The sequence below is a fragment of the Haemorhous mexicanus genome, chromosome 9 (genome assembly GCF_027477595.1).
Source record: "Haemorhous mexicanus isolate bHaeMex1 chromosome 9, bHaeMex1.pri, whole genome shotgun sequence".
Classification (NCBI taxonomy): Eukaryota; Metazoa; Chordata; class Aves; order Passeriformes; family Fringillidae; genus Haemorhous; species Haemorhous mexicanus.
In genome coordinates, this window is record NC_082349.1 from 9,421,511 (window position 1) to 9,445,260 (window position 23,750).

The 23,750-nt window shown below is 38.9% G+C and overlaps 1 protein-coding gene across 7 annotated transcripts in view; it reads right to left on the reverse strand.

Moving 5' to 3' along the window:
• MAST2 (microtubule associated serine/threonine kinase 2) overlaps window positions 1-23,750 on the reverse strand; it is a 186,386-nt gene that overhangs the window by 38,908 nt on the left and 123,728 nt on the right. For 3 of the 7 annotated variants that reach the window (XM_059853907.1, XM_059853911.1, XM_059853913.1), the window contains 6 exons: window positions 19,540-19,615; window positions 17,132-17,152; window positions 14,546-14,624; window positions 9,651-9,805; window positions 2,106-2,181; window positions 1,026-1,235 (listed from right to left, as the gene is read on the reverse strand). In XM_059853907.1, the coding sequence (XP_059709890.1) occupies window positions 1,026-1,235; window positions 2,106-2,181; window positions 9,651-9,805; window positions 14,546-14,624; window positions 17,132-17,152; window positions 19,540-19,615 (617 nt within the window). The remainder of the gene's footprint in view (window positions 1-1,025; window positions 1,236-2,105; window positions 2,182-9,650; window positions 9,806-14,545; window positions 14,625-17,131; window positions 17,153-19,539; window positions 19,616-23,750) is intronic. The other 4 variants (XM_059853909.1, XM_059853912.1, XM_059853908.1 and 1 more) reach the window with 3 other exon arrangements.

Consider the following 23,750-nt stretch of genomic DNA (forward strand, 5'->3'; position numbering starts at 1 on the left):
AAATTACAGTCACACTTACATAAATGGAGCAGCCAAAAAATTTAGCTGATACAAGGGAAGTTCCTGCAGCTTTCACAAAGCTTTTTAATACAGCAAATGAATATGAATATAGTATTTTTACTCATTTGCCTTTTTCTAATGTCTGAAAAGAGTGGCAAAGGGACACAATCTAGTGCAACTCATGCCAGTGGGTTGGCAAACCTATCAATATAGATAAAATAAAATTAAAATCATAGCAGAAAACAAAGTATTTTGGGTGTTCTGTTTCCAGGTGTCTCTGAGATATTTGCTATCTGAGAATGCAATATTTATAAAATCAGTTTTTTCAGCTTGCTGTATCATTAAAGCAGAGGATTAGGAAGATATTTCTAAACAGAGGTCTGGACTCAGCAATAGCACAGAATCTTCACAACAGTTATGGCATAAATTCTAGGAGATGTTTGAAATTTAATATTGTTTTCATGTTGAAGGGAAAGAGGAATTTTTAATGAGTAGCTGAGGCATACTGAGACTGCATTAAAATTACGCCCCCTTGTGTATTTTCAAATGCTTTGAGTGCCACAAAGCACATCCAAGTACTAAAAGCCCACAACTGGATTGCATTCAGCTCAAGAAAATCTTTTGTGAAAAATTTACAACAACACTAATAACTATGGTGTTTTCACTCCTGGAAGGCACTATTGTAATTAATAAGTCATTCAGAGTCCTGAAGTTCATGAGAAAAGATTTCAGTAATTTTGTTCAGCTGAATAAACCCAATTTTCATAAATGGTACAGATTGCCTTTGACTTACTCATATTCACATTTCATTTCTGTACAAATGAAGTCCACAGGTGAAGTGATTCACTCAAATCCACACACAGTAGATCCTGTTCCAGGAGATTGGAACATCTCAGATCTCCTGACACCCCCCACCTGCTGCCCCTCCCTTGGAACCCACACTGCCTCTCCTAAGATCAAATCTCCGGTTTATTGGTTAAAGTTTCAATCAAAATAATATATTCTACTTTCCAGAGGGCACTTACATCCTGGAGAAGTTTCTCTAAGTTTTCCTGCAGCTCATAAAAGTACCGAGAAGTAATAAGACCTTCACGTGATTTATCTAGGCAATCTCTGGCCAGTTCAATAACTTGATGATGAATGAAACTGAGGACCCCATCCGCTAATTGCAGCACGTTCTCGGGAGCATTCGAGGCAATAAACTCAGCCAGCCGTTCTTCCATCTGTGCCGTGGCCTAAAAGTGCAGAATACAGAGAAATCACTCCTGAATTTTACTAAGGCAGACCTTAAAGCATAAACAAGTAGGGTGCTAAAGAAACATTTGCTATATCATACTGCGCAAGGGTTAAAAAATATTCCAAAATACAGTAGCGTTTTCTGAGAATCAAGATAGCACAACAGAGGCAAAAGTTATGTTCACATGAGCAAACAACTAAAATTAATCAAAACATGCTTTCTGAAAATGTAAATGACCATAAAAATATCTTGGTCCTGAGGCTGTATTCCTCCCTGGGTCTCCAAAGTAAGGATGTAAGATGTGAGGCAGTTTTCAGAACTTTCAGACAAGACTCTGGAAGCTGGAAATCATTGCCCCAAGCAATAAACACGCGGTGTTTCCATCACTATAAGCCCTGATATCCTGTCTCCAGAGAAACATCTATTTTTGCTGGTGGTGGAACAGGAAGGAATGGCCGTATTGACAGCTGTGGGATACACAATCTTTTACTCATTTCAATGAGATTTTGACTTTTAACTTGCTTCCACAGGCTTCATTATCCAGCTTTTTAAAAAGCCAAGGCATGGCCCTTCTTCTCACTCTAGTGAGAGTTTCTCGTGCCAATAGAAGACACCAAAATTTAGCAAATATGAAATACATAAAAAAAAAAAAAATTTCAGCCTTTTCCATCCTAATCTCTACATATACCAAATCTATTTCTTCTACTGCAGAATTAAGGTATGAAGATGAGGAGGCAGCTTCAAACTCTTAATCACTGCTTGGAAATGGGATGTAAAAGCTGGATTCCTTCTCCAACCAGCACTACAAACTAATTCTGAGCTTGAACACAAGTTCATTGAATGCATTATTCAAAAAGTAATTATTTACCTTTGGAAACCTTTCTTTGTACACATGATTCATCATTATTATTTCACTGTCAAAGGAAACTGGAGAGCGACCAGGGCTGGAGGAGAAAAGAAATCAAGTCATCATTTACAGATATCACACCAAAACTTCAAAACCCAGTGCTGGTCATAATGCTGCCACATTAACTGTAGCCCTTCCAAAGCTTTGAGTTCACTTCAGTACTGTGCAGATGCTGGACCTCAGAGAAGATCCTGGCAAGCAGTGGCAGTCTGCAGTCTCCTGGAGACTGCTGACATCCCTGTCCCCCCACAGGCTCTGGCAGAAACCCCCCTGTTTTTTTTCCAGTGAATGCAAACCCTAACACAGAAGCTGGCAAAACCCCAGTGCATTTATTGCAGATACATTTGCTATTCCCCCCATTCTGTGACTGCCCCCCATGGCAGCAGGAGCAGCCCTACTCCAAAAGAAATCACAGTGAGCTCTGGAGACTCCAGTGCCAGAAGGAAGCAAGGCAATAGGAAGTAAGGAAGTTGGGATGATTTGTTTTCCTTTGTCTGAAGGATACTGCATGAGCACTGTTATTCAGCTAAGTCTTACATATAAAATAAATCCCACAGGCAACAGGGACAGAGTTCTTTTATGAGAGCTGCACTCCCTTGGTGCACATTACACCATGGATCCATATGCAGCTATGCACAGTTAGCAAGAAAGTTTAAGGCACACCAAAAAAACAAAACAGGACAGTAAATCTTGAAGAACTGCATTTATGTTACTGTTTGGGTGGGTTTTTTAAAGAAGGGTTGCATCTCCTTTCATCACATCTGATGGTATGCAGGGCTCTGACTCACTCTGCCACCAAGGACAGGCGGATGAGGTAATGCAGATAATCCCCAGCTACAGATCGCCTGCAGCAGCTCAGGGCTCCAGCTACCTTGCTTCAGTGCTCAAGACAAACAAGGGCTTCAATTATTTGGCATCTTACATGATCATTGTCTTCATGATTTTAAAGAGTACTAAATATTCCTAAAAATACTCAATGTCAAAAGATACAATTTTATCTTAAATGCCTTCAAACATTTCAAACTTTCTAGAGAAGGATGAAATCGATGTCTCTAAGTGGAATAAATGCATTTTAAACTTGGAATGCATTACAGTTACTACCTTCCTGATAACCTATTTAGAGCAAAAAACATTCTTTTGGCAACATATATTAACAATTCAAAGAAAACTTAACTCATTGGGTCACAGACTGTAGCAGTACCGAACTCTCTGCATGGCTTGTACTGAAATTCCATGAATTACATCATCTTGTTTTTATTACTCCTTATCCCTTAGCTTGAGAAAATGCACTTCAGATTAAATATGTCACTGAATCCTTATGTTGAAGAAGAAGAAAACTGATTTGGATGTTATGAATAGCAAGTAAAAAGACATTTTCATCAACTTCCCTTAGCTTGGCAGATAGCTATTTTTAATCAAGAAGAATTTTCTTTAAAATAAACTTACCTTTATATTCACATGTAATGTATGACCTAATTAAACATTTGGGTAAAAACATTTAAATTGCAGAGTTACAAGCAAATTCCCCTGCACATTTAGCCTATTCTCCATATCCTTTTTTCTCTTAAGACCAAACATGCTGACACAAACACCACACTTGTTTACTGGTATTTCATATGGAGCTGGAGGACTTGGTGAACACAGTTATTGAAGAATTTATTTTTCTCTGATGTAATTTTTCTCTGTGTGATCTAAGTGAAGTATAAATTACAAGTATATATAAGCCCTTTGATACTTACACAGAAATACTGAGGCACATACACTTCACTTAAACACTAAAATTTGCACATGCTTAAGTATTTGCTGTCTTAGGGCTACAATAAAACATGAGGGGTTTTGCCTTTTGCTTTATTCATATAGATACAGGAAATTAAGAGCTCTGCAGAAATCAGGCTACTTGAGCTGTCCTGCCAGCAGATGTAGCATTTCCATGACAGGAGAATTTACTGTGTTTGCTTTTGTGTAAGAAACAATTTCTGTGCACACCAATTGGCAAGGAAGTGCTTCCTTGGGCATTTGCAGTCTTGTATCTTACCTCTGGAAGCTCATCAATGCCACCTTCTACCAATTAAAACCACAGAATACACAAAAATCTCCAGATAAAACTTCGGATCAAGGTGCACATTGTCACCCAAAATAAAATTTGCTCAATATATCGGGTCAAATTAAATGTGTAGCTGACTCTAGCAAGACTGCAACATAATATACTGCACCATAGTATTTAATGTTGATCCTCAGCTTGGGAAACTAAGGAACTAATTAGCTGGAGTCCTAACTAACCAAAGGCTGCCTGCCAAGCACTGCCAGGTTCTTTACAGCACCTCTGGGACACAGCCAGGTGAAAAAGGAACAAGGACTGGGCAGATAACTGAATGCCACCAAGGGAGAACACAAGGAAATTTAGAAATAAGATAAAAGGAGTCTAAGACATTTTACTGGCATGACATCTTTTCAAATGCACAAGTTTCACACATCTACCAGCACCAAAAATTTCACAGGCAGAACCAAAGTGGTCTAACATTTCAAGCCCCACAGAAGAACAGATTGTTTTCTGCAAAACAGAGGACACATGCTGTGCATGTGCATAACATTCTAAGACAAAAGGCAGGCTCCTTCCCTTTTCTTGGTGCAGATAGGTAGGTCAAAGAAGTGATTATTGTCAGTGTTTTTCATTTCAGCAGAGCAGACATTAGAAGAATAATATCTGTCCCCTTAAGCTTAACAGCAGAATGAAAAACTACTCTCTCTTTTCCCCTCCTTCACGCTTCCTCCACTTTATGAGACAACGTGGAGGTGGATTTTCAGGGATATCTATCTCCCACAAAGATTTCTGTTGCCTTCAACCTGTCAAAACTCATGTCTCCTTATCTGATTCTTCAAAGTGAAAATAGCTAATAGAGAGCTATTTTGAGGAGCAACATTAACACAATAACTTAAATCTCAAAATCCAGTTTGAGAGTGACTAAATAAAACCAGGATGTTTATGAATAGGCAATTTTTCCTTCACTATGATAGCTGTACTTACTAGGAAAAAGCAAAAAAGCTGAAAGTACTGTGTTTCCCTCTGCTTTCACCCTGTAAATAAAGGTTTAATTAGGTTGTATTTACAGGACATGACCAAAGTCAGTTCTCATGGGAAACTTACAGCTATAGGCTTTAATTTTCTGTCTTTTCCAGACACAGAAAATATGGAATTTGAAAACTAGAGAGCTAAAGTTGGATAAAGTAGGCACTAAGATAAGCCTTCTGCTGAAGGTGAGCCTTCTTCTTTTCCCAAGAAATAAAAATTTAAATGTTTGAGGTAATGAAAGTTACATTAATACCAGGAGTCAGAAAACTCCACCAGCAGCAGGGGCTGCAACTTCTGCTTTCCAATATTTCAGGGGTTTTATGCATGCCAGCAAAGACTGAGACTGCTTTAGAAAGAAAACAGAAAGTTGGAGTAATGAGCAGTGCAAAGAAAAAATAAGGATACCCAGTTTTCTTCATAACAGAAAACCACAAAAAAGGTGAGTGAACCCAAAAGTTAATAAATATAAAACCGATCACTTTGAAGAACCTTTTCAAGTCAAGTTCACAGGACACACTGTCTTGAGAGAGGAAAAAAGAGACCAACATTATCTGTAATGCAGTTAGAATGTGTTTTCAGAAGGAACAGATGCCTTGTGCTGTAGAATATAAAACTTTTATCCTTCCCCAAATCCATGGGGATGTGAATCCCTGCTCCACAGCTTGTGGTGGATGGCCCTGTCTGAGAGCAGCGTGAAGGGATGAACACACCACGATTGCTCAAGTGGTTAAAGCTGCCTCTGAAGTGCACTGAGATGAGAGAGCCCCACAGCCTGCAGGATGAAAGATAAAAATGGACTACGTGGGCCACTGGTTTTCACAACACCTATTGCTTCTTGGGCATTTTATCATCAGGAGTCTTTTTTGGTATTTTCCAGTTGTTTTGTCTGTATATTCTTAACAGCAGGATCCAGTGTGCTAAAAGTCAGGCTGGGGGATTGCATTTAAAAAGCACTCTACCCAGCAAAGAGAGGAAGAAGGATGATCTCATCTACTTCAACTATATAAAAATTCACTGCAACAATCTTCAGCCCTTTGTACCTAGACAACATTATCCTGAAATACAAAAAGAGATCAAGAAAAATGGGCAGATTGGTGGGCTGAGTGACTGCACAAAGGCAGCTCCTGAAAAAGTCTTTATTAGTTAACTCTACTTTTATCTCTGACATTCTCCACACATTCCCACATGTGAGCAACTGCTAAAGATGACAAGTAAAGAGAACTGGGAAAAGATGGAAGGCAGCATCTCTTTAACTTAAAAAGAGTAATGATGCCAAGTTTAGTGCAAGTATTCACAACTTTTCATGCATTTTACTCCAGGGAGAAAAAGTCTTGTTCAGGTGAAGCCCAGGATTGATCTGAACAAAACAAATGTAGCCTGGGGATATCCCTGTTGGTCAATAACTTGAAAGATTTGAAGGTTGCATTATTTAAAACAATTAAAAAAAAAGAGAGAGAGAGAGAGAGAGAACAGTTGAGAGATGATATTTAGGAACTACTTCTGCAGGTAATAAAGAAGACTTTTCTTTTACTGAAGACACACTACAAGCACCAAAATGGGTGGCTCACATGGAAATATGTTCTTTGAGCACGTGGGTACTGGATCTTTTTGAGACAGATGAGAGAACAGGCTCCTGGATTTTGCAAGCAGCTTTACAAGGATGTCACACCTCTGCATTCCAGTGCTGCTCTCGTGTTCCCTCCTTCCCCCTGCACAGGAAAGCAGCTGGGAAAGAACCAGTGCCATTTCTTCAGGGCAGAAATTCTGGGCATTTCAAATAAGGCATGATTAAATAAAAGATGAGAATCTTCAAGGCACACTGGCAGAACACCTCAAGCAGAGCAGAGGTGCTACCAACCTGTCAGTGCACCCTCCATGACTGCACACTTTGTTAGTTTTATCATCCAGTTTGATCATTAAGAGTGCTCTGTATGAATAGAACATTTGCAGCTAGGTACAAGAAAATGGTACATTTCAAGCCAAAGAAGTAAGTGTATTTTCCCAAAAGTTACATCTAGGCAATATTCTATACCTAGGAGATAAAAGGATCATCTGACACTTCTTAAAAAATATCTTGGATTACAGAGACAAAAAAAACAATCTCAGCATTTGGCAGTGACATCTCAAAATGACACTTCCTCTCTCAAAAACAGATGTAAGGCTGCAGTCATATAGGAAGGAAAATGAATACACATTAACTATGACACCATCTTTTAAATTATAAAACCATGACTGCCAATTAAGGGAAATGTCTGATGTATTTTGTTCATCTGCTTTTCATTAAAGCTGATCAAACAAGACCACTGAATGAAAAAATACATTTTTAGGAAATTACTGCTTAATTGAATTCAATGTTGAAAAACAAAAACTGTTCTCAGCTTTTATTTTTTAAGTAAGTGAAAATATCTTCTCACCAAGTGAGGTAACTCTGAAGTGTGGGCAAATAAAAAAGCAAGTTTTGTGCAGTGAACAATGTCTGGTCTTCACGTGTTTCGTTCATATTTGTTTACAAGCACGGGCTGCCCCCTGTCAAAGAGGGTTTTTGCTCCTGCAAACATTGCTGCAGCTGATTGGAGTGACCTATCCATTTTCCTTGGAGGTACAAGGCCAGCATGAATGCCTGGTAGTGGCAAGGGTGCTTTAGAGTCCCACAGCATCACAGTACTGGCAATAAGCAAAATGAAAACCAAATGAGGCACAGTGAGTTGAAAAAATTAAATTACTTCATTCCAAGCTTTGGAATACCAATAAGGCTGGACATTTTCACACTAAAAACCAGTGAGAGAACCAGAAAAGGTATTCAAGAGAAGAAGAAGATTAATCAGTTATATGACACACTGAATTAATCTCATCCCACCACAAATTATAAACCTACTCCATGATCAGTCTGCTTCAAATTGGCTCACAGAGGCAAAATTCTCTGCAACCTGATAACCCATATTAACAGGGAAGAAAATAAAATTGGGCTCTTTACGTGGTGACGTTATAATTCTTGCATTGGCAGAATGTCTCCTACAACAGGATGACACCTGTGTTAGAGGACAATCATTATTTTAGCATGTGTGTCTACAGGAGCTGTCTCACCCCTAGAGAATTAATGCCACTACAGTTACACTACTCAGCAGGGGTCAGGGTTATCAGTGGCAGCACGAGGACTCAGGACTATGGTTCAGAGGGACTTAGTACAGAATTTATAATTAGTCTTCACTACATGGCACCGAGGAGGTCTCTGGCTAAGTGTGCCACTACCCACAGTACTCACCTGCTCCTGTAGATAACTGTGTAACTACACTTAGCAGGTCCATATGCAATTACCATGCAGCCTGCACTGAAGTTCAGAACATACAAATAATTACAAATAATCCTGAAAGGTCAGCTCTGCCATGACATGATATTCACCATGGGTTTTGTTACTATCCTGGCCTATTTCACTTCCTCCTTTTACAAACGCCCACCCAAGTCCTGAGCTGGGCACACTGATTCAGCAATTCCAGCTGGCAGAGTTTTTGAATATTGTCAATTAATTTAAAGGTGATATCCACCTCCACCATCCTCAGATGAATGAAGATTTCATCTCCTTCAACCCTGCTTGTAAAATCCCTTTTCTTTCACAAGGTGTGTCTAGACTTTTAACACTTGAGGCTTTTGCCAGGATACAAAGTGTTTGTGGATTTATTCCACATAACTGTTAGAGATCAGCAGAAAGATTTCCCAGAGAGTTTGTGGAATCTCTGTCCTTGGAGATACTCAAAAGTTATATGGACATGATCCTGGGCAGCCTGCTTGAATAGGGTTTTGCACAGGATGACCTGCAGAGATTCTTTCCAACCTCAGCCATTCTGTAATTCTGCCAAAGATGAAATTCTAGTTCCTTCTGGTTTTATGTATGGAGAAATCAACTACACAAGGAAATAACCTGGACAGTTATCTTTGAACAACCAGTTCTCTGAACCAAAAGTAAAATTATTCAACTATTAATGCAGCAGAAACGTTTTCAGCACTATTACAAAATCGTGCTGGGGTGCAACTCAATTTAAGATTTTGATTTTATCTACTCTGAAGCACTGCCAGAAAAGTTATTAAAAGTGGTTATAACCACATCCTTATGATATTGCAGCAAAATTCTGAGAAGAAACTTCACTAAAGAAAATCTACACGCTATGCATTTAGTTTGAGACACTTGCTGATCATGTTTTCATAGAGTTATTGTGAAAATACAAAAGCAGAGCATACCAACCACTTTGCAATCCGAAAGCCCAGCAATGTGAGGAAAAAATCCTTTGTGATCAGATGAGGTGCGTTAAATGCTGATTGAAAGTTTCAAACACACGTAACAAAGCAACTACAAGTAACTATTCTGAGATCTGAAAGCACATCTAGAAATGCAATAAATGTGTCCAACATCTTAAAAATTCAACAAGCAATCCAAAGCTCACCTGAGACTGCGAGAGCGAGGCCTCAAGGCTGGAGAATGGCGCCCTTCCTCATCAGTGATGCTCTCAGTACTGAAATGCTTTGTCAGGAAATGAAGTTCATCTGCCGTGGGCTGAAAGGGCAGCTGGTGCAGCTTCTCCTGAGATGAGCATGATGACTGAGTACAGAAAAAAATACAGAAAAGAAATGCACTAAACGCATGCATAGGGGTCAGCTAATGAATGGAAGAGGAACGGATTCTGCCAGACACTGCGCACTCCAGCGGAAAAGAAAGCTATTTATCAGACCAGGTGCCTCTTTTCATTGCTCTCATCAGGCTAAGCCAACCCTTACATTCAATGACAGAGCTGGTGAGATCAGGAAAACTTTGGGAGAGGGCTAGGGAACCATTGCATCTGATTCTGGAACCAGCACATCTGATCATGCAGATAATTTACTGTCAGGAGACAGAAAGGAAGGCACGTGAGTACCAGCACTAGTCAAGAAGGGACAAGGAGGTTCCTGGAGTGGTGAGCAACTTTCTTTCCTTTTCCCTCATATTCTCTTAGCTCAGGAGCTTCACTGGCATGCAGAATGCTATGGAGCTGTGTAGACCTAAGAGCTTTCTGGTTATTTGCCCTCACTGGAAATTGCTATTGTAAATGGTCAGGATCTTATTTCTCCTTTTCATTACCCATCAGGCTTCTTCAGGGAAGCAATAATAAATAAAGCATCTGACTTTAAGATTAACAAAGTTTCTCATCAGTGAGTTAAACATTCTTCTGTAAATTAGTTGATGCATTTATATGACACATGTCCTGTGATAATAATAGATATGAAACTGTTTTATTTTGTGAACCTCATAAAACCTGACATTAAAAGAAATATTTGTGGAAATATTTGTGGGAAATGCTAATAACATCAAAGTTAGACATTCCGGGGAAAAAGCCGAAGGTTGACTAACAAATGTATTTTTTTGTATGTGATTCTTCAATGCCCCTTTCCATTTTAGAGAAGAAAATAAATTACTTAAGGACAAATTAAAAATTCTCTTTAAAAACAAAAGGGAAAATGAAAAAAGAAAGGTGCTGAATAATCAGAGTAGCACTGAACAACACCAGCGGGCCTTATTAAAAACATCACCCTGACCTAAGTTCCACAGCTCCTTATTATCTGATGAAATTAATTACCTAAACTGTTCCTGCAGAAAAACTTTTCCTTTTGCTACAACAACCCTCACTTAGACAGGAAGCATCACATCCTAGTACCAGAAGTATTGGTAGGAGGGAGTTATACATGATATAACACACATGACCAAACATTTAACTCACCCAGCATGGGAAAGAAAGCATATCTGTCTCTTGCCATACAACTAGATCATTTGGATTGACATTTTCTGAGGGAAAAAACCCAATCAACCAGCAAATCTGAGATGAACAAGTCACATAGAATGTTCAAATGGTGTAGTTATTCCAAGTATTGTAAGAAACAGAAAATCAGGTGATATAACACATATCAACCTAAAGATCCAATGTTAGACAAAAATTTAATTGGCTCCAGGTCCACTCCCGCTGCACTGCACCGAGGAATTTTACAGAAAAGGAAGTACTAAAGACACTTAAAAACCTGCCTTAACAGATATCCAAGTTCTGGTATTGCAAATGCATGTCTGATTCAAAACAAATTAGTTTAGCACATCGTTACTTGAATTAGAAAAAAAAATCAGAACTTATAATCTAGAAAAATCATTAAAAATTTTATGTTTCCCAACAGCAAAATCACTGGGGAAGTAGTGCTAGTCAACCCATGGACAGCACAGCAAAATCCTCCCTCCACTTCCTCTCCCTAAAAGCAATCAGATCACAAAGTTTAGAATTCCAGAGAATAATTAATGAAGGCCCTGAAGATAAAGACTCTGGACATTCTCTGCCAGGGGCTTCTCTAGCAGTATTAAGGCATATGACCTTTCAATGAAAAAGCATGAAAGCAAAGTGAAACACTTCTGAAGTATTGATTTTCAGGTAATCACATCACAGTACTCAATATTTGCAGCAGACTAATACAAATATCCCCCTGGTGTCTTAATTACAGATGCAGAATTAGCCAACTATTCTCCAGTAAAAAAAAAACCAATCAATCTATATTACTGTTGCTTGTAAACTAACTCTGCATCTAGACAATGAAGAGCAGATTAACTGTTTAAAAATAATTGTATACTGGCCAATCTAACTGATTATTTTATGTTCACCTAACTAGAAAGGCCTTCCCCAGCTTCTTCAGTGTTGGTCTGATGATACATCTGGTCTTCATCATTTGTAAAGAAAAGGGTAAATGTGGTTGGTTTTGATTGAAGTGTCATCCTCTCTTGGAAGTAAAAAATGAAGCAAAACCTACCGGTCCTCACTGACCTTGGACTAGGTAAATGCTTTGGGTTGTTCAGTAGGTTGGTACAGCAGGTGATCTATGATCACACAGCTGAGGGTCAGCTCTTGCTCTCACACAAAACCTCAACCAGCAGCACACAGAACAGACTGGGCCCTTCTTGATATTTCATTTCCTACTGGTACATACACCAGAGCAAAGGTCGACTGGCTTCCTTGATCTTGCTTGAGAAAGAAACACAATCTTGAGGACTGCCCATATGAAATGGAAGCCCAAACTTCTGTTAAATTCCTATCTGCAGCCTCTTCACTGACTCTTACTTCAGTTTCAAAGTCTATGCAGGAATAACACTGCTTATCAACTTTAGAGGTGTTATTCAGATCAATTCAAATTAATTCTAATCTGTGAAATACTGAGATAATAGGATTGGCTTAGAAATGTAATACCAGGTTTAATAGCTCCAACAATTGCATCACTGCTTACTAAACAGCCCATTTCAAAGTCTTTCTACTACTGAACCAGCAAAAGGTCTAGAGATGAGGAACTTAGTCACTTAGGGGAAAAAAAGAAAAGCCTTGGAATTACATGTTTCAACCAATATCTTGAATGAAGCTGAATTCAGGTCTAACTACAAGTATCACTTTATGCTTCTCAATACATTTCCCTGTCACTTGCACTTTGAAAAATTACCATTTGAACTGATGCTTTCTGTGTGACATGTCTATCTCAGATTTGTTGAACTGTTTGTTTGTTTCATGGAAAAACATTAATCAAAATGGCCTATTTCTGAGAACATGACATGAGACAAACATGATGACTGAGTACAGAAGAAAATACAGAACTTTAGAAAGTTCTCAGCTTTCTCATGCCAGGAAGCCGAGACCTTTGCAAAGTGGCCTTGATGTCCCAATTTCAAAGTAAGAACTGATGCTTCCAACACATTTTTGGTGTTGTTACTTTTGTCTCTCCATGGGCATCCACTTTAAGTCTGGCCAAACTACAAACTCTTTAAAATCTACAGTTTGACCTCCAAAAGTGTTATCTTCACAAGTGAATTGGAAGCTGTGACAGTGACTTCCAATGACCAAGCTATTTTTGGATGCCATCCATATGGAAGGTAACTGTACTTGCTCCACGCTCCCATAGCTTGAAGAGGAATTAGACATGGATTATGCCCATAAAGATTTAACCTAAGACTATAAAGGCCAAAGCAGACCACCTCAACAGCTGCTCTCAAGTGCTTGAGTGTATAATATGTGTGGCAGTGAAACCAGGGACATCTTTTTCATGTACATTTTTCTATGCTCCTGCCCACATACCTGTATGCACATTGAAATCAAATCACCTGCCTTCCAAGGAGAAAAACTCAACAAGAAAACAACTGCCTTGAAGTTCAAAGATAACAAATGGTAGAAATTGTGTGAACAAGAGTTTGCAAGAATGTGTCTGAACAAATGAAGTTATAGAGATAAGATTAACATTGCAGAATCCAATTTTAATCGTATCAATTTATACCAAAAGGAAACTTTTGACCCCAAATTCTTCTTTTTCTATATAGATTGAATTTAACACTCACCCCCAAAAAACCTTATAAATTTGTGTTTGAGAGGCACTAGAAAATTTATGGATGAACTTAGACCATTGTTTTCACAAGAAAAACAATGATACAGTGCAAGATTTGCATAACATGTAGTAATGAGCCCTAAATAATGAAGGTGTTACAATTATTAGGTGCATCCTCTAAATAATTAAAACAAAACCAAATGATCAGTATTATGGAAAGAGGCAGTGATTTGTTATCACACAGTTGAAGACACCATAAGACACATACAAAAGCATGTTACATTAAGTCTGTACTTTATAGTTCTAATGGTCCTGTGTTTGTCTTTGCAAGGCTCTAATGTGGATAACCACAGTGCTGAGCTGACTTAAACTAAAGAGCAAGATTCATTTTAGGAAGCATGTCAGAGTTACAAGGGTTAACATGGTGCTGCCAGCTTGGTGGTATTGCTGACAGAACTCAAGCAAACTGCAGCCAGCCCTTCTAATGATGGGTGTAAGAACTGGAAAGCTCCATTAGGAGGTTCAAATTACTGGAGCTGAATAACAGATGTGGCTTATCAATTTTTCTTTCTGCTAGTCTAGTAGAAGAGGTTTTCAGCCTAAGTACTTGAAAGCAGACAAGAATTTCATTCCCCAGTTACAAAAAGCTGAGAGCTGGAAGGTATTTGTGCACTATCTCTGAGTCCTGCCACTTTGGAGACTTTGTGCCTCTCAAATGATCACTTGAGCCAAGTGCTGCACTGGGATTTCACCAATGCTGAAGGCAAAGTGCAAGATGATAGGAGCTGGGAAATGGAGGAAAAAAGCAGCAGAACCAACTAATAATTAAAATAATTTTTAAAATAATTAGTATATTAAATAATGTTAGCAAAACAATGAAGAAAGATCCAGTATTTTAGTAGAGACTCAGAAGCTGATTTGTTAGGGTGTGTTTGTACAAACTGAATTGCTTGGAAAAGTCTGTGTCACTTACTGAAACTGTTGAACTGGGAGTGTTTGTTCCATATCCCGATGAAGGAAGGGAGGCCAAGGACCAGCGGCGTCCGTCCGTTCTGGGGAAAAGGGGAAATCACAGTCAGGAACACAGTGTGGCTAATTCTGGAGAGAAACAAGCAAGTTCCTCCTCTGCATCTCCTAACCTCACGCTTTTATATTAATGCCTTGAGTTATTCAGATAAATCAGGTATCCTAATTACAATCACACTTGTGGAAAAGCAATCAGAGTAAGTTTTAAAAGCAAAACTAGGTGACCTAGGAGAAGCTGAAGTAAAGGGGCACCAGAATCCTGCATTAAGTAGATGCTTTGTACTTGTACAGAACTTGGACTTCCTAAAACAGACAAATACAAACAGCTCCTTGCAAACTTCTTTGAAAAAGACACTCATGCTTATCATACTTATGCAGCTCATTGCCTTCCAAATGAAGATTCAGATTGAGGACAAAAAAAATTACATTAGATCAAGAATCAACTGAAAGCAGAATTATTTGTTTACCTATTCAGAGGGCATTCTGCCCAGCACATTGCCTGGCACAGCTGGAAAATTAAACCCAGCAGACAGGAGCAGAGCCAAGGAGCCCACTCCAAATACATAAGTAAATCACAGAAATCTCACCCAGGGTCCTTTCTCCTCCAGTCAGTATAACATTAGCAATTATTTCCCTATTGTAGCCAAATAAACATGTTCCACAGGGAAAACATCCAAACATTGTGGAGATACTGCAGAAAGATCTTGTTTTGCCAGTGGCAAACTGAGGAATTACACAAAAGCTTTGAGAAGAATCAGTGCTGCCCTCCCTGAAATCCTCTTCTTCCCCCAAACCCAATCTCAGTGAGGATGGAAACTGAACTACATTTAGCTCAGTCTCACAGCACTTTTTCTATCTCTGATCTATTTTCCCACATTTGGAGTACTTTAAATGGACAACCATGTCCTGTTGCACAGTGGGATGGATGTTAGAAGTCTCCTCCTCACATCAGTTTCCGTTTGCTTGGGTTTTTTCTTGCAGCAGATTATCAGTAGCTGGTCATAACATGAAGTTGTATTAGGACAGCTCCAACTCACTTTGGAGAGGTATGGGGGGGTTTGGTACACACAGATACAGTGCATTCATGCAAGTGCATTATAAAATAGGATATTTGGTACAGGTCTGAAATAGTGATTATAAAAACCTCAACTGTTATCCTCACAGTAATTCTTCTCATCCCACTATCCATACCCATGAAGCCTCCAGATAAAGTTTCAGTGCCCACCAAGACAAAAACCCCTGTTTACAGTTTTTCCAGCTCTAGTTCCTTTTATTTTCAGGCACTGATACACACCTCTCTTTGCCATCTATCTTAGAATGAGAGGGAAATAAACTCACTGTTCCACATCACTGAAAGAATATTATGTCAATAGAGTTTTAAAAAGACTCATGCTTCATGCATTAAAAAAATAATAAGTCTGTAATGCAGATTTTTATTGCATGCCTACGTTACAGCTAAACCCCATTTAGCCACAGGTGATGTTTTCTCTGGCAAGACAATTAAATGTAAAAGAACAATCTCAAAATAATTTCAAGTGAAATGGAATTCCTTTCTTAACCCTGAAAAACAACAACTATCCTCATTACAAAGTTGTAGCATGCTGTGGTAAGGGATTGAACACTGAACTTCAATAATCTTCACTGAGTTTCTTGCAACATACAGGGGCTCTGGGGAAATATTTATGTCAATGATTCAACCTCACTTTGGATCCTCAGTCCCAGAGCAAAACACTCTGTTGCTTGCTGCACAAGTTACTCATTTCTTGCAAAAGCAAAGCTTGATTTTTTTTTTTTAACTGAAATACCTAAATAGTGTATTGAAATAACTTAAGAATTTTCATTTTTACCAAGTTAAAAGAAAATATCTTTCTCAATTAGAAAATTCCAGCACACCCCTTCAGGCTTAGGCTGTTTTCTGCTGATGCAATCCAGGCAAGCAATGTGCTAAGGAGTCAGGAGAAACATATCAGCTCTACTTTAGCAGAAAGAAGCAGGACAAGAGTGAAAATCTTCCAAATCAAGGAAGGGGAAAAGACCTTTAAGGCAAATTCCTCCTACACTTATGCAAAGCATTTCAAAGTACTTTAATGTTTTGTTAATAAACATACTTTTAGAGAGACAACATGCAATATTACTTCAGGATAAGACACTTGGAATGGCACCTTTAGGTTTTTTATTTATTATAGATGCTTTGCTAGCCCAACAAAGACATGCAAGCAACAAATTTTGCCTCTAAAATGATATTTTAATTAGTTAATTATGAAGGTGTTTTTTATGGCAGCTAAATGCTATTTCACAAAGAAGCAGATCAGTTTCAGACAAGGAGTTAGAAAAACAACACATCTTCTCCAGAGCACTACCTGTTTATTGTTTTAAGCCAAAATGTCAAGATTTTCTGTTTCTACTACAAAGACTAGAAGCTGAATGCCTAAATGGGGTTGTCACAGCACGAACTTGTTAGGGACACGTGCTCAGCTGCACAGAAGCACAGTTCACACACACACACAAACAGCAGCAATGGGATACACGTTACCTGTCTGCTCTGTGTCCATGGCTGTGTGGAAAAAATTGTACAATAATTATGAGAGAGGGAGCAGCAAATGATGCATGTGATTTCTGAAAAAAACCCTTCATCTTCTGTTACTGGTACTCCTCCAGCATCAGTTTTAGTGAGTATGAGCAGAATTACCCATATGTTCCTGCCCGTGTTGTGGCTCTGACACAATCATTGAAAGGGTATCTAACAAGGGATTTATGGTTAATCACAAGTCAGACTAAGGACAAACTTGCAGGAAATTGTAGTGCCTTTACAATAACACAAGCTTTCCAAACAAGTTTCCTATTCCATCTCAAGAAAGAATTCATCACAGGACTATAAAGAAAGAATGGAATTCACAAATTACGTCCAAACAGGATAATAAATGAAGAAATTACCACTAAAAATGGCAGAAAATCAGCAACTAGTAATTTCTGAGATGGCAAAGGCAGGAAATCAGGTAAGGGCCTGATCTCTTGAGCCCCATGCAATGCCAGTGAAAAGGTACTGTGAAATATCCATTTCTCTGGCCCCACACTTGTAATTCCTTAATTCCATCATATAGAGATTATTCTGATACCAGTATGGGGCAATCCAGTATGTATCTGTTGTTACTGCTGGCATAGCTATTCAGGCTGTAATGCAAGCAGAAAATAGAAACAGGTTTCTAAAACAAGCAGTGCTTAAGTGTTCTTTTCCCTGGCAGGAAAAGTATGGAGAGGAACATGAATACTATAAAATGAACCACTGTACTCAACAGGACAGGCTTAACCTTTATTCACCTATTTCTTTAAAAATTAGATTTAGAAAGTGGAAAAGTATGAAAGAGCACTCTTCAGAGTTTTAGAAAGCCATATTGAAGGATTGAAACATGATATTGAAAAATTACATAAGTTTTGACAATAACTGCTGTTTCTGCTGCAACTTTTCTCCTGTTTTCCAGGATCCAGAACTCCTGTGAGATACTTCAGATACTGTGAAAACTGGTAACAGTTCAGTTGATTTCAACAGAGCTTATTGAATACATCCAGATGAGGCTTTAAAAACAAATGTGGATGAATCCATTTCAATTGTTTAAGCTGCAGGTAAAGCACTCATTTTCCCTCTGAGGCAACAGGAAAATACATATCCAGTCTCTTACATTTCATGTGCTATTAAAAAGCATTTTCTTACATAAGACCAGAAGACCAAAGTCTGCTTAAAACAGAATTCAAGGACACCAGGTCTTCTAGCAAATCACCTCAATGGAGAAATGCTCCAGGATTTTCCTGCCATTCAGATAAAGAGTGTACCTTATTCCATCAAATCCTAACCCTTTATTCTTTGAAGTTTTGAGACTTATCATCTTTTCTAACTAGTCCTCAAGCTAAATCTGTCTTTCTGAGAAAACTTACTTCCTCTGAGGATGATCACACATTTCCTGTTCTCAGATCATTTATACTCAGACTGGGTTTTTTTCAACTAAGGCAGAGTTTAATAAATCCAAAATACCTTCCTCACACTTGAACCCAATAACCCACCTCCCATGCACAAGCACTGCTTGGGAGCTCTCTAATTTCCCTATTCTTTCTTTCTCATAAAATTCACCTTTCTGTATCATTATCCATTTCTGCCTACCTGCTGGGACTCATGATTCATATCACCATTTTTCTGCTTTTCCCAGCTGTCTCTATTCTCTCATTCCAGTTCCTTACACTAAATCCACCACTGTGGGATCAGATTTCCTCCCAGCAGTTTGACACACCGCATGACCAGCACCTGTCCAGCACTGCTGCAGGACAGATGACAGCTCCACACTGGGCTCTCTCAGGGCTGCTGCTGTAGAGGCTCTCTTAGACTTGCAGTTTCAATTATCAGCTATTTTCCTCATTGAGCAGTTATGTTCTCTTGGCATCAATGCCCAAGACAGAAAAGTCAGGAGTCACTAGCAGTGAGAAGGCAGGGAATGAAGACACAGAGTTGTGCACACGTAATTTAAGGTATTTTACACCTTTGTGCAGACACAGCAAAGAAGATCAGTACATTTTCAATACACCTCACTGAGAGCAACATCTAGGACTACAACTAAGTTACAATTACCCTAATCATGACTGGCTTTAATGTCACTTTGACTAAATTATGTGTCATATCACGTGCCCTACGAGTCATTCTTCTGGGAGAACACTGCCTCTTCCCTAGGCAGCATGAACTGCTTCATTTACTTTATCTTCTTCTAGGTCTGAAAAGCACCTAATACATTTTGGTGCTGCCAAGATGTAAGCCATAAGGAGTAAAAAAAAAAAATATAATTGGAGACATCAAAGAAAGTAAAACACAATCAAAAATGTTCTAACCCACAGGCCATTAGTAAATAAAATGCACAGACTATTTGCTTGCCAGTCCAAAGAGAGCAGATCTTGCCTTACCTTCGGGCAGGAACGAAGGAAAAATGAGCAGGTGCATTTGGAGAGAAGTTCCTGGGACTGTCCAAGGGACTGCTACCTGTTTAAGAGAGCAAAAATTAACAGGTCAAAACCATTTTGTTTACATTTGCAACAAATGGAGTAAGTTTTCAGTGTTCTGAAAGACTTTGAACTGCATGTTGCAGTCACAAATAACTGGAAATATGGAGCTTTGAGTCTTTGAGTTTTGAGCATTAGTTTGCTAAAGAACTGTTCTGACACAGATGTACCAGTATTTTTCCTCCTTTTAAAATAATTTAAAGGGTATGTTTCATTTCCCACTTTCAGGTAAGTAATGTACCACCCATAAATTTAATATTTTGCAGTAATTTCTATCTACAAGCTTTTCCTAACACTTGTCCGTGAAAAACCTGAGTTAGAAGTGACACATGACAGTTTCAGCAAAAATAAACAGTAAGAAAACATTTCTTCCCAATGTATGCTAAGGTTGAATGCAAAATTCACTGAGGGAAAAAAAAAGGATATACCATGAAAACTGCACATAATAAAAGGACTACCTATATGTAAGATGATTGGGCTAAAACCTATCAGCAGCCACACTACCTACCACTTTTCTGAAATAGTACTTCACCATGAAAATGAAAGTACCAGCAAAACTATACAGAAAATAAGAAAAACCAGTTAATTTTTGGTGTATTTTTTTCCTCTGGGCTTTGTCATATGGTGTGTAATCATGGTGAGTGGTTTATTGCAATGTATTTTATTTCAAAGTAAAAAGCAACCATCATGCAGAAAGCCCTTCTGAAAGCCAGGATCATTTACAAACTAACTACAGAAATATTTCAAAGATATGGATGAATTTAGAAGCTTCACATCAGTGAGTGTGCATTCTATTGGGCATGAAGTGGTTTGCTCTGTCCCATCATTAATATAGGCACAGAAGAGAAACTACCCATAGTAAATGTGTCAACAGCAATTTCTTTGTGCAAAGACAACCATATAGCACTAAAATAAGACCAGGAAAACAAAATAGATGCTGGAAAAGCAATACACTGCAAGGTACATCAGAAATGGTTTTAAATTTAAATCCCATATAAAATGGTTTTATTTTAAAAGCCACGTTGAAAAGTCAAACCTCAAGTATGAGGCATCTGCAAAGGACTTGTCTCTGTTTCAGAAGCTCAAGCTGTCCAGCTTGCCCCTCAGGGCAGCAGTGATCCTGAGGTTACAGTCCCATCCAGAAACCTACTGAAGCTTATAATTAAGCTTATAATTAAGTCACATTCATTTTAATTCAAGTTATCCACACACCTTTGGTGTTCCACTGAGCAGGAGCAGAATATAAGCACGGTGCTCAGCTGAAGGCAACGTTCCCTCCCACTTCAGCCTCACAAATGGGTCACAAAAGTCTGCAGCAGCATCTCTGCACAACTTCTGTGGGCAAGGTGTGCACACCTGGCACCTGTGTCAGAGCAGGAAGGGAGGAGGAGGAGAGGGGGAACAGGCTGACACCTCCTGGGGTAGGAGGATGGCCACAGTGCAGCACAGGCCAGCAAACTCCATCTGGTCTGCAAGACTGCAAGGGGAAGAATAGCAGCTGGTTGAGATTAAACCAGCCCTAGGCTGATGGAACATGTGTCATGGGGTGATGAGAGAACTGGAGAGATAAGTGAATTCCAGACCACTCCACAATCTGCTTCATCAAGAGCAAACTAAATTCAAAACAAAGAGTTTGACCAACAGGTTTGTTTTCCTTTGCCTTGTTGGGTTTTTTTTCGTATTGTTAGTTAAGACTAACAACAAGTTCACAGTTGGATACAACACAATTCAGGTCTTCATCCAAAACTGGATATTGTTTAATCCATTCCCAGTATATCCCAAGTGCAGAGGGGAGAGAGTGATCAGGAACCCTCAGCTAAATAACTTCTGGTGTTTCATTTATCAAGCTTGTACTCATTTTAATTCTTATGGTCACAGTGGAAAACCAGAACCATTTTGCTGCTTTTGAACCACAAGAAGATGGAGAGGTTTGACAGTCCCAGTCTAGGAGGCACTGCAAGCTTCCCAGGAGATTGAGGAAGTCCAAGTGAAGAACTGAGTCATGCATGACAATTCAAGTCCTGGCAGCAGCACACACCTTAGGGTCAGGGCCACCAGTCACTTGGTAGCAGAAAGTTGAAGGAGCATTTTAGGATGCTGCAGGAGTGAGGATTTTCCATGGTGGTATAGATGAGGTAACAAAGCAAGGAAAGCTGCCAGCTTTGCTGGAAACCTTGGTCTTTGCCTTCTCATTTTTCAAACTTTACTGGCAATGAACACTACTGTGTCAAGATCATAGTTTTGATCAAAAACCTCATTGCCCAATGTTGTTATAAACAAGCAATGAACTGTCATTGCCTTTTTATATCTTCATCAATCTTTGAACTTTCTGGGCTATGATCAAAATGGAATTTCCGAATAACTGAGCAAATTGGGTAATGACAGTTTTTAAATTTTGAAATTAAGTATGTGGGTGTTCAAACTCTTCTGAGTCTTCACTGTGTGGTACAGAGATCCTAATAATTTTTAAGCAACTACTTTTTCAGATGTATATGGCATATTTTCTTTCAGACACTGGAATTTTAATTAGATCCCCTGTGATTTGCTTCTAGTTTTAAAATGAAAAGCAATTAGTTTTTCTATTCAATTTAAGTCTGGGTGAAGCTTTTAAAACAACAACAGGGAGAAGGGGAATTTCTACTTTCCCTAAAATTTCCCAGCACTGCTGCATCTGCTGTAGATGAAGGTATTTTAATAAGAGAAGACTGAGTGCAGTGGTCTCATTCACCAAGGCTGAGCAAAACCCTATTTATTCTGCAGCAAAGGTAGATCCCCCTGCTGTTGTTCCAGGGTTATAGTTGGCTACTACTGAACCTGAAACACCTGTCTCAAGGGAGGCTGTTACACAGAATGATTGCCCTTAGGTAAATCAACACAGCAACACCAACGCCAATAATTCAGGCAGGAACCTTCACATCTTCCGGACCCAGGAAGAAGGATGGAGCCAAAGCATTTGTAAATCCACTTCCTTCAAAATATGAAACCAGACCTTACAGGCAATGACAGTCTCAGCTATCCCCTACAAACACGAATGACATTCATGATAGGTCATGAACCCCAAAATTCACTTCAGAACCATGCTGTAAAACCTGCCATAAAAATTAATAAATAAACACAAAAGCTAAGTTTCTGTGATCTTCTGTGCGGGATATTCAAATTATTTGCTGAATATTAAAGCAAGCAGCTAAAGATAATGTGCATGCTACAGAATAAGATGCCTTCCAGCACACACAAATTTCAAAATTATGACCATATTTAAAGCACCCTGTGCACCACCAGTCTCATAAACAATGAATGCCATGGTGCTCTCAGACCAGCCAAGGATCACAGTATGACGTGCTGATGAACCTCAGCTTTGATAACAAGGGCAGGATCTAGGGTGGGGTGTTACATAGTCTGCACACTCTGAAAATAATAAATAAATAGGCACCTCAGCAATAGCCATTTTTCTGCCAGAAGGTGAAACTGAACTTGCAGTGTAATAGCAGAATCATTTCATTCACAGCTCTGCCTGTAAGCAGCTCCCTCCGTGTGCCATTACTGATGGGAGCAGGGCAAAGGTCCCAGCAGTGACAAGTGCCCCCACTGGAAGCCAGAGAGCAACCTGGATAAGTTACAGCTGTGGAAAGTAAATTTTAAAAATAGCCTGAGTTTCAATTTCCCAGCTGTAATTACCTATCTCTTTACTACTAAATTACAACGTAACTTCTTTGATTTTAAGATTTTTTATTTAAAATATGATCTGATGGCAATTTAGTTATGAACCTTATGGTGTAACCTCTTTGTTATTTTCAGATTTAAAAAATGGATTCAAAGAAATAGAAAAAAATTAGGGAATACACATGCGTACCTCCATACTTCCCCCTCTCATTTCAAAACAAAAAGAATTTTGAATAAAGGCAAAATTTTCAAACTTCCATTCCTAAAACTGGCCACTACAAGTTTGGGAGACTAAACCAGCAGAGTGACCTCCCCATGAGCTGTAGCTCTTTATGCCAAAGTACCAGCTCATTCTGGAAAATGCTGCTTCATACAGTCTGAAAACTGAACTAGCACACTTCAGTGCTCTTGATTCAGAAGTGATTTCATGGCATGGCTCAAAATGTTTGGATGTA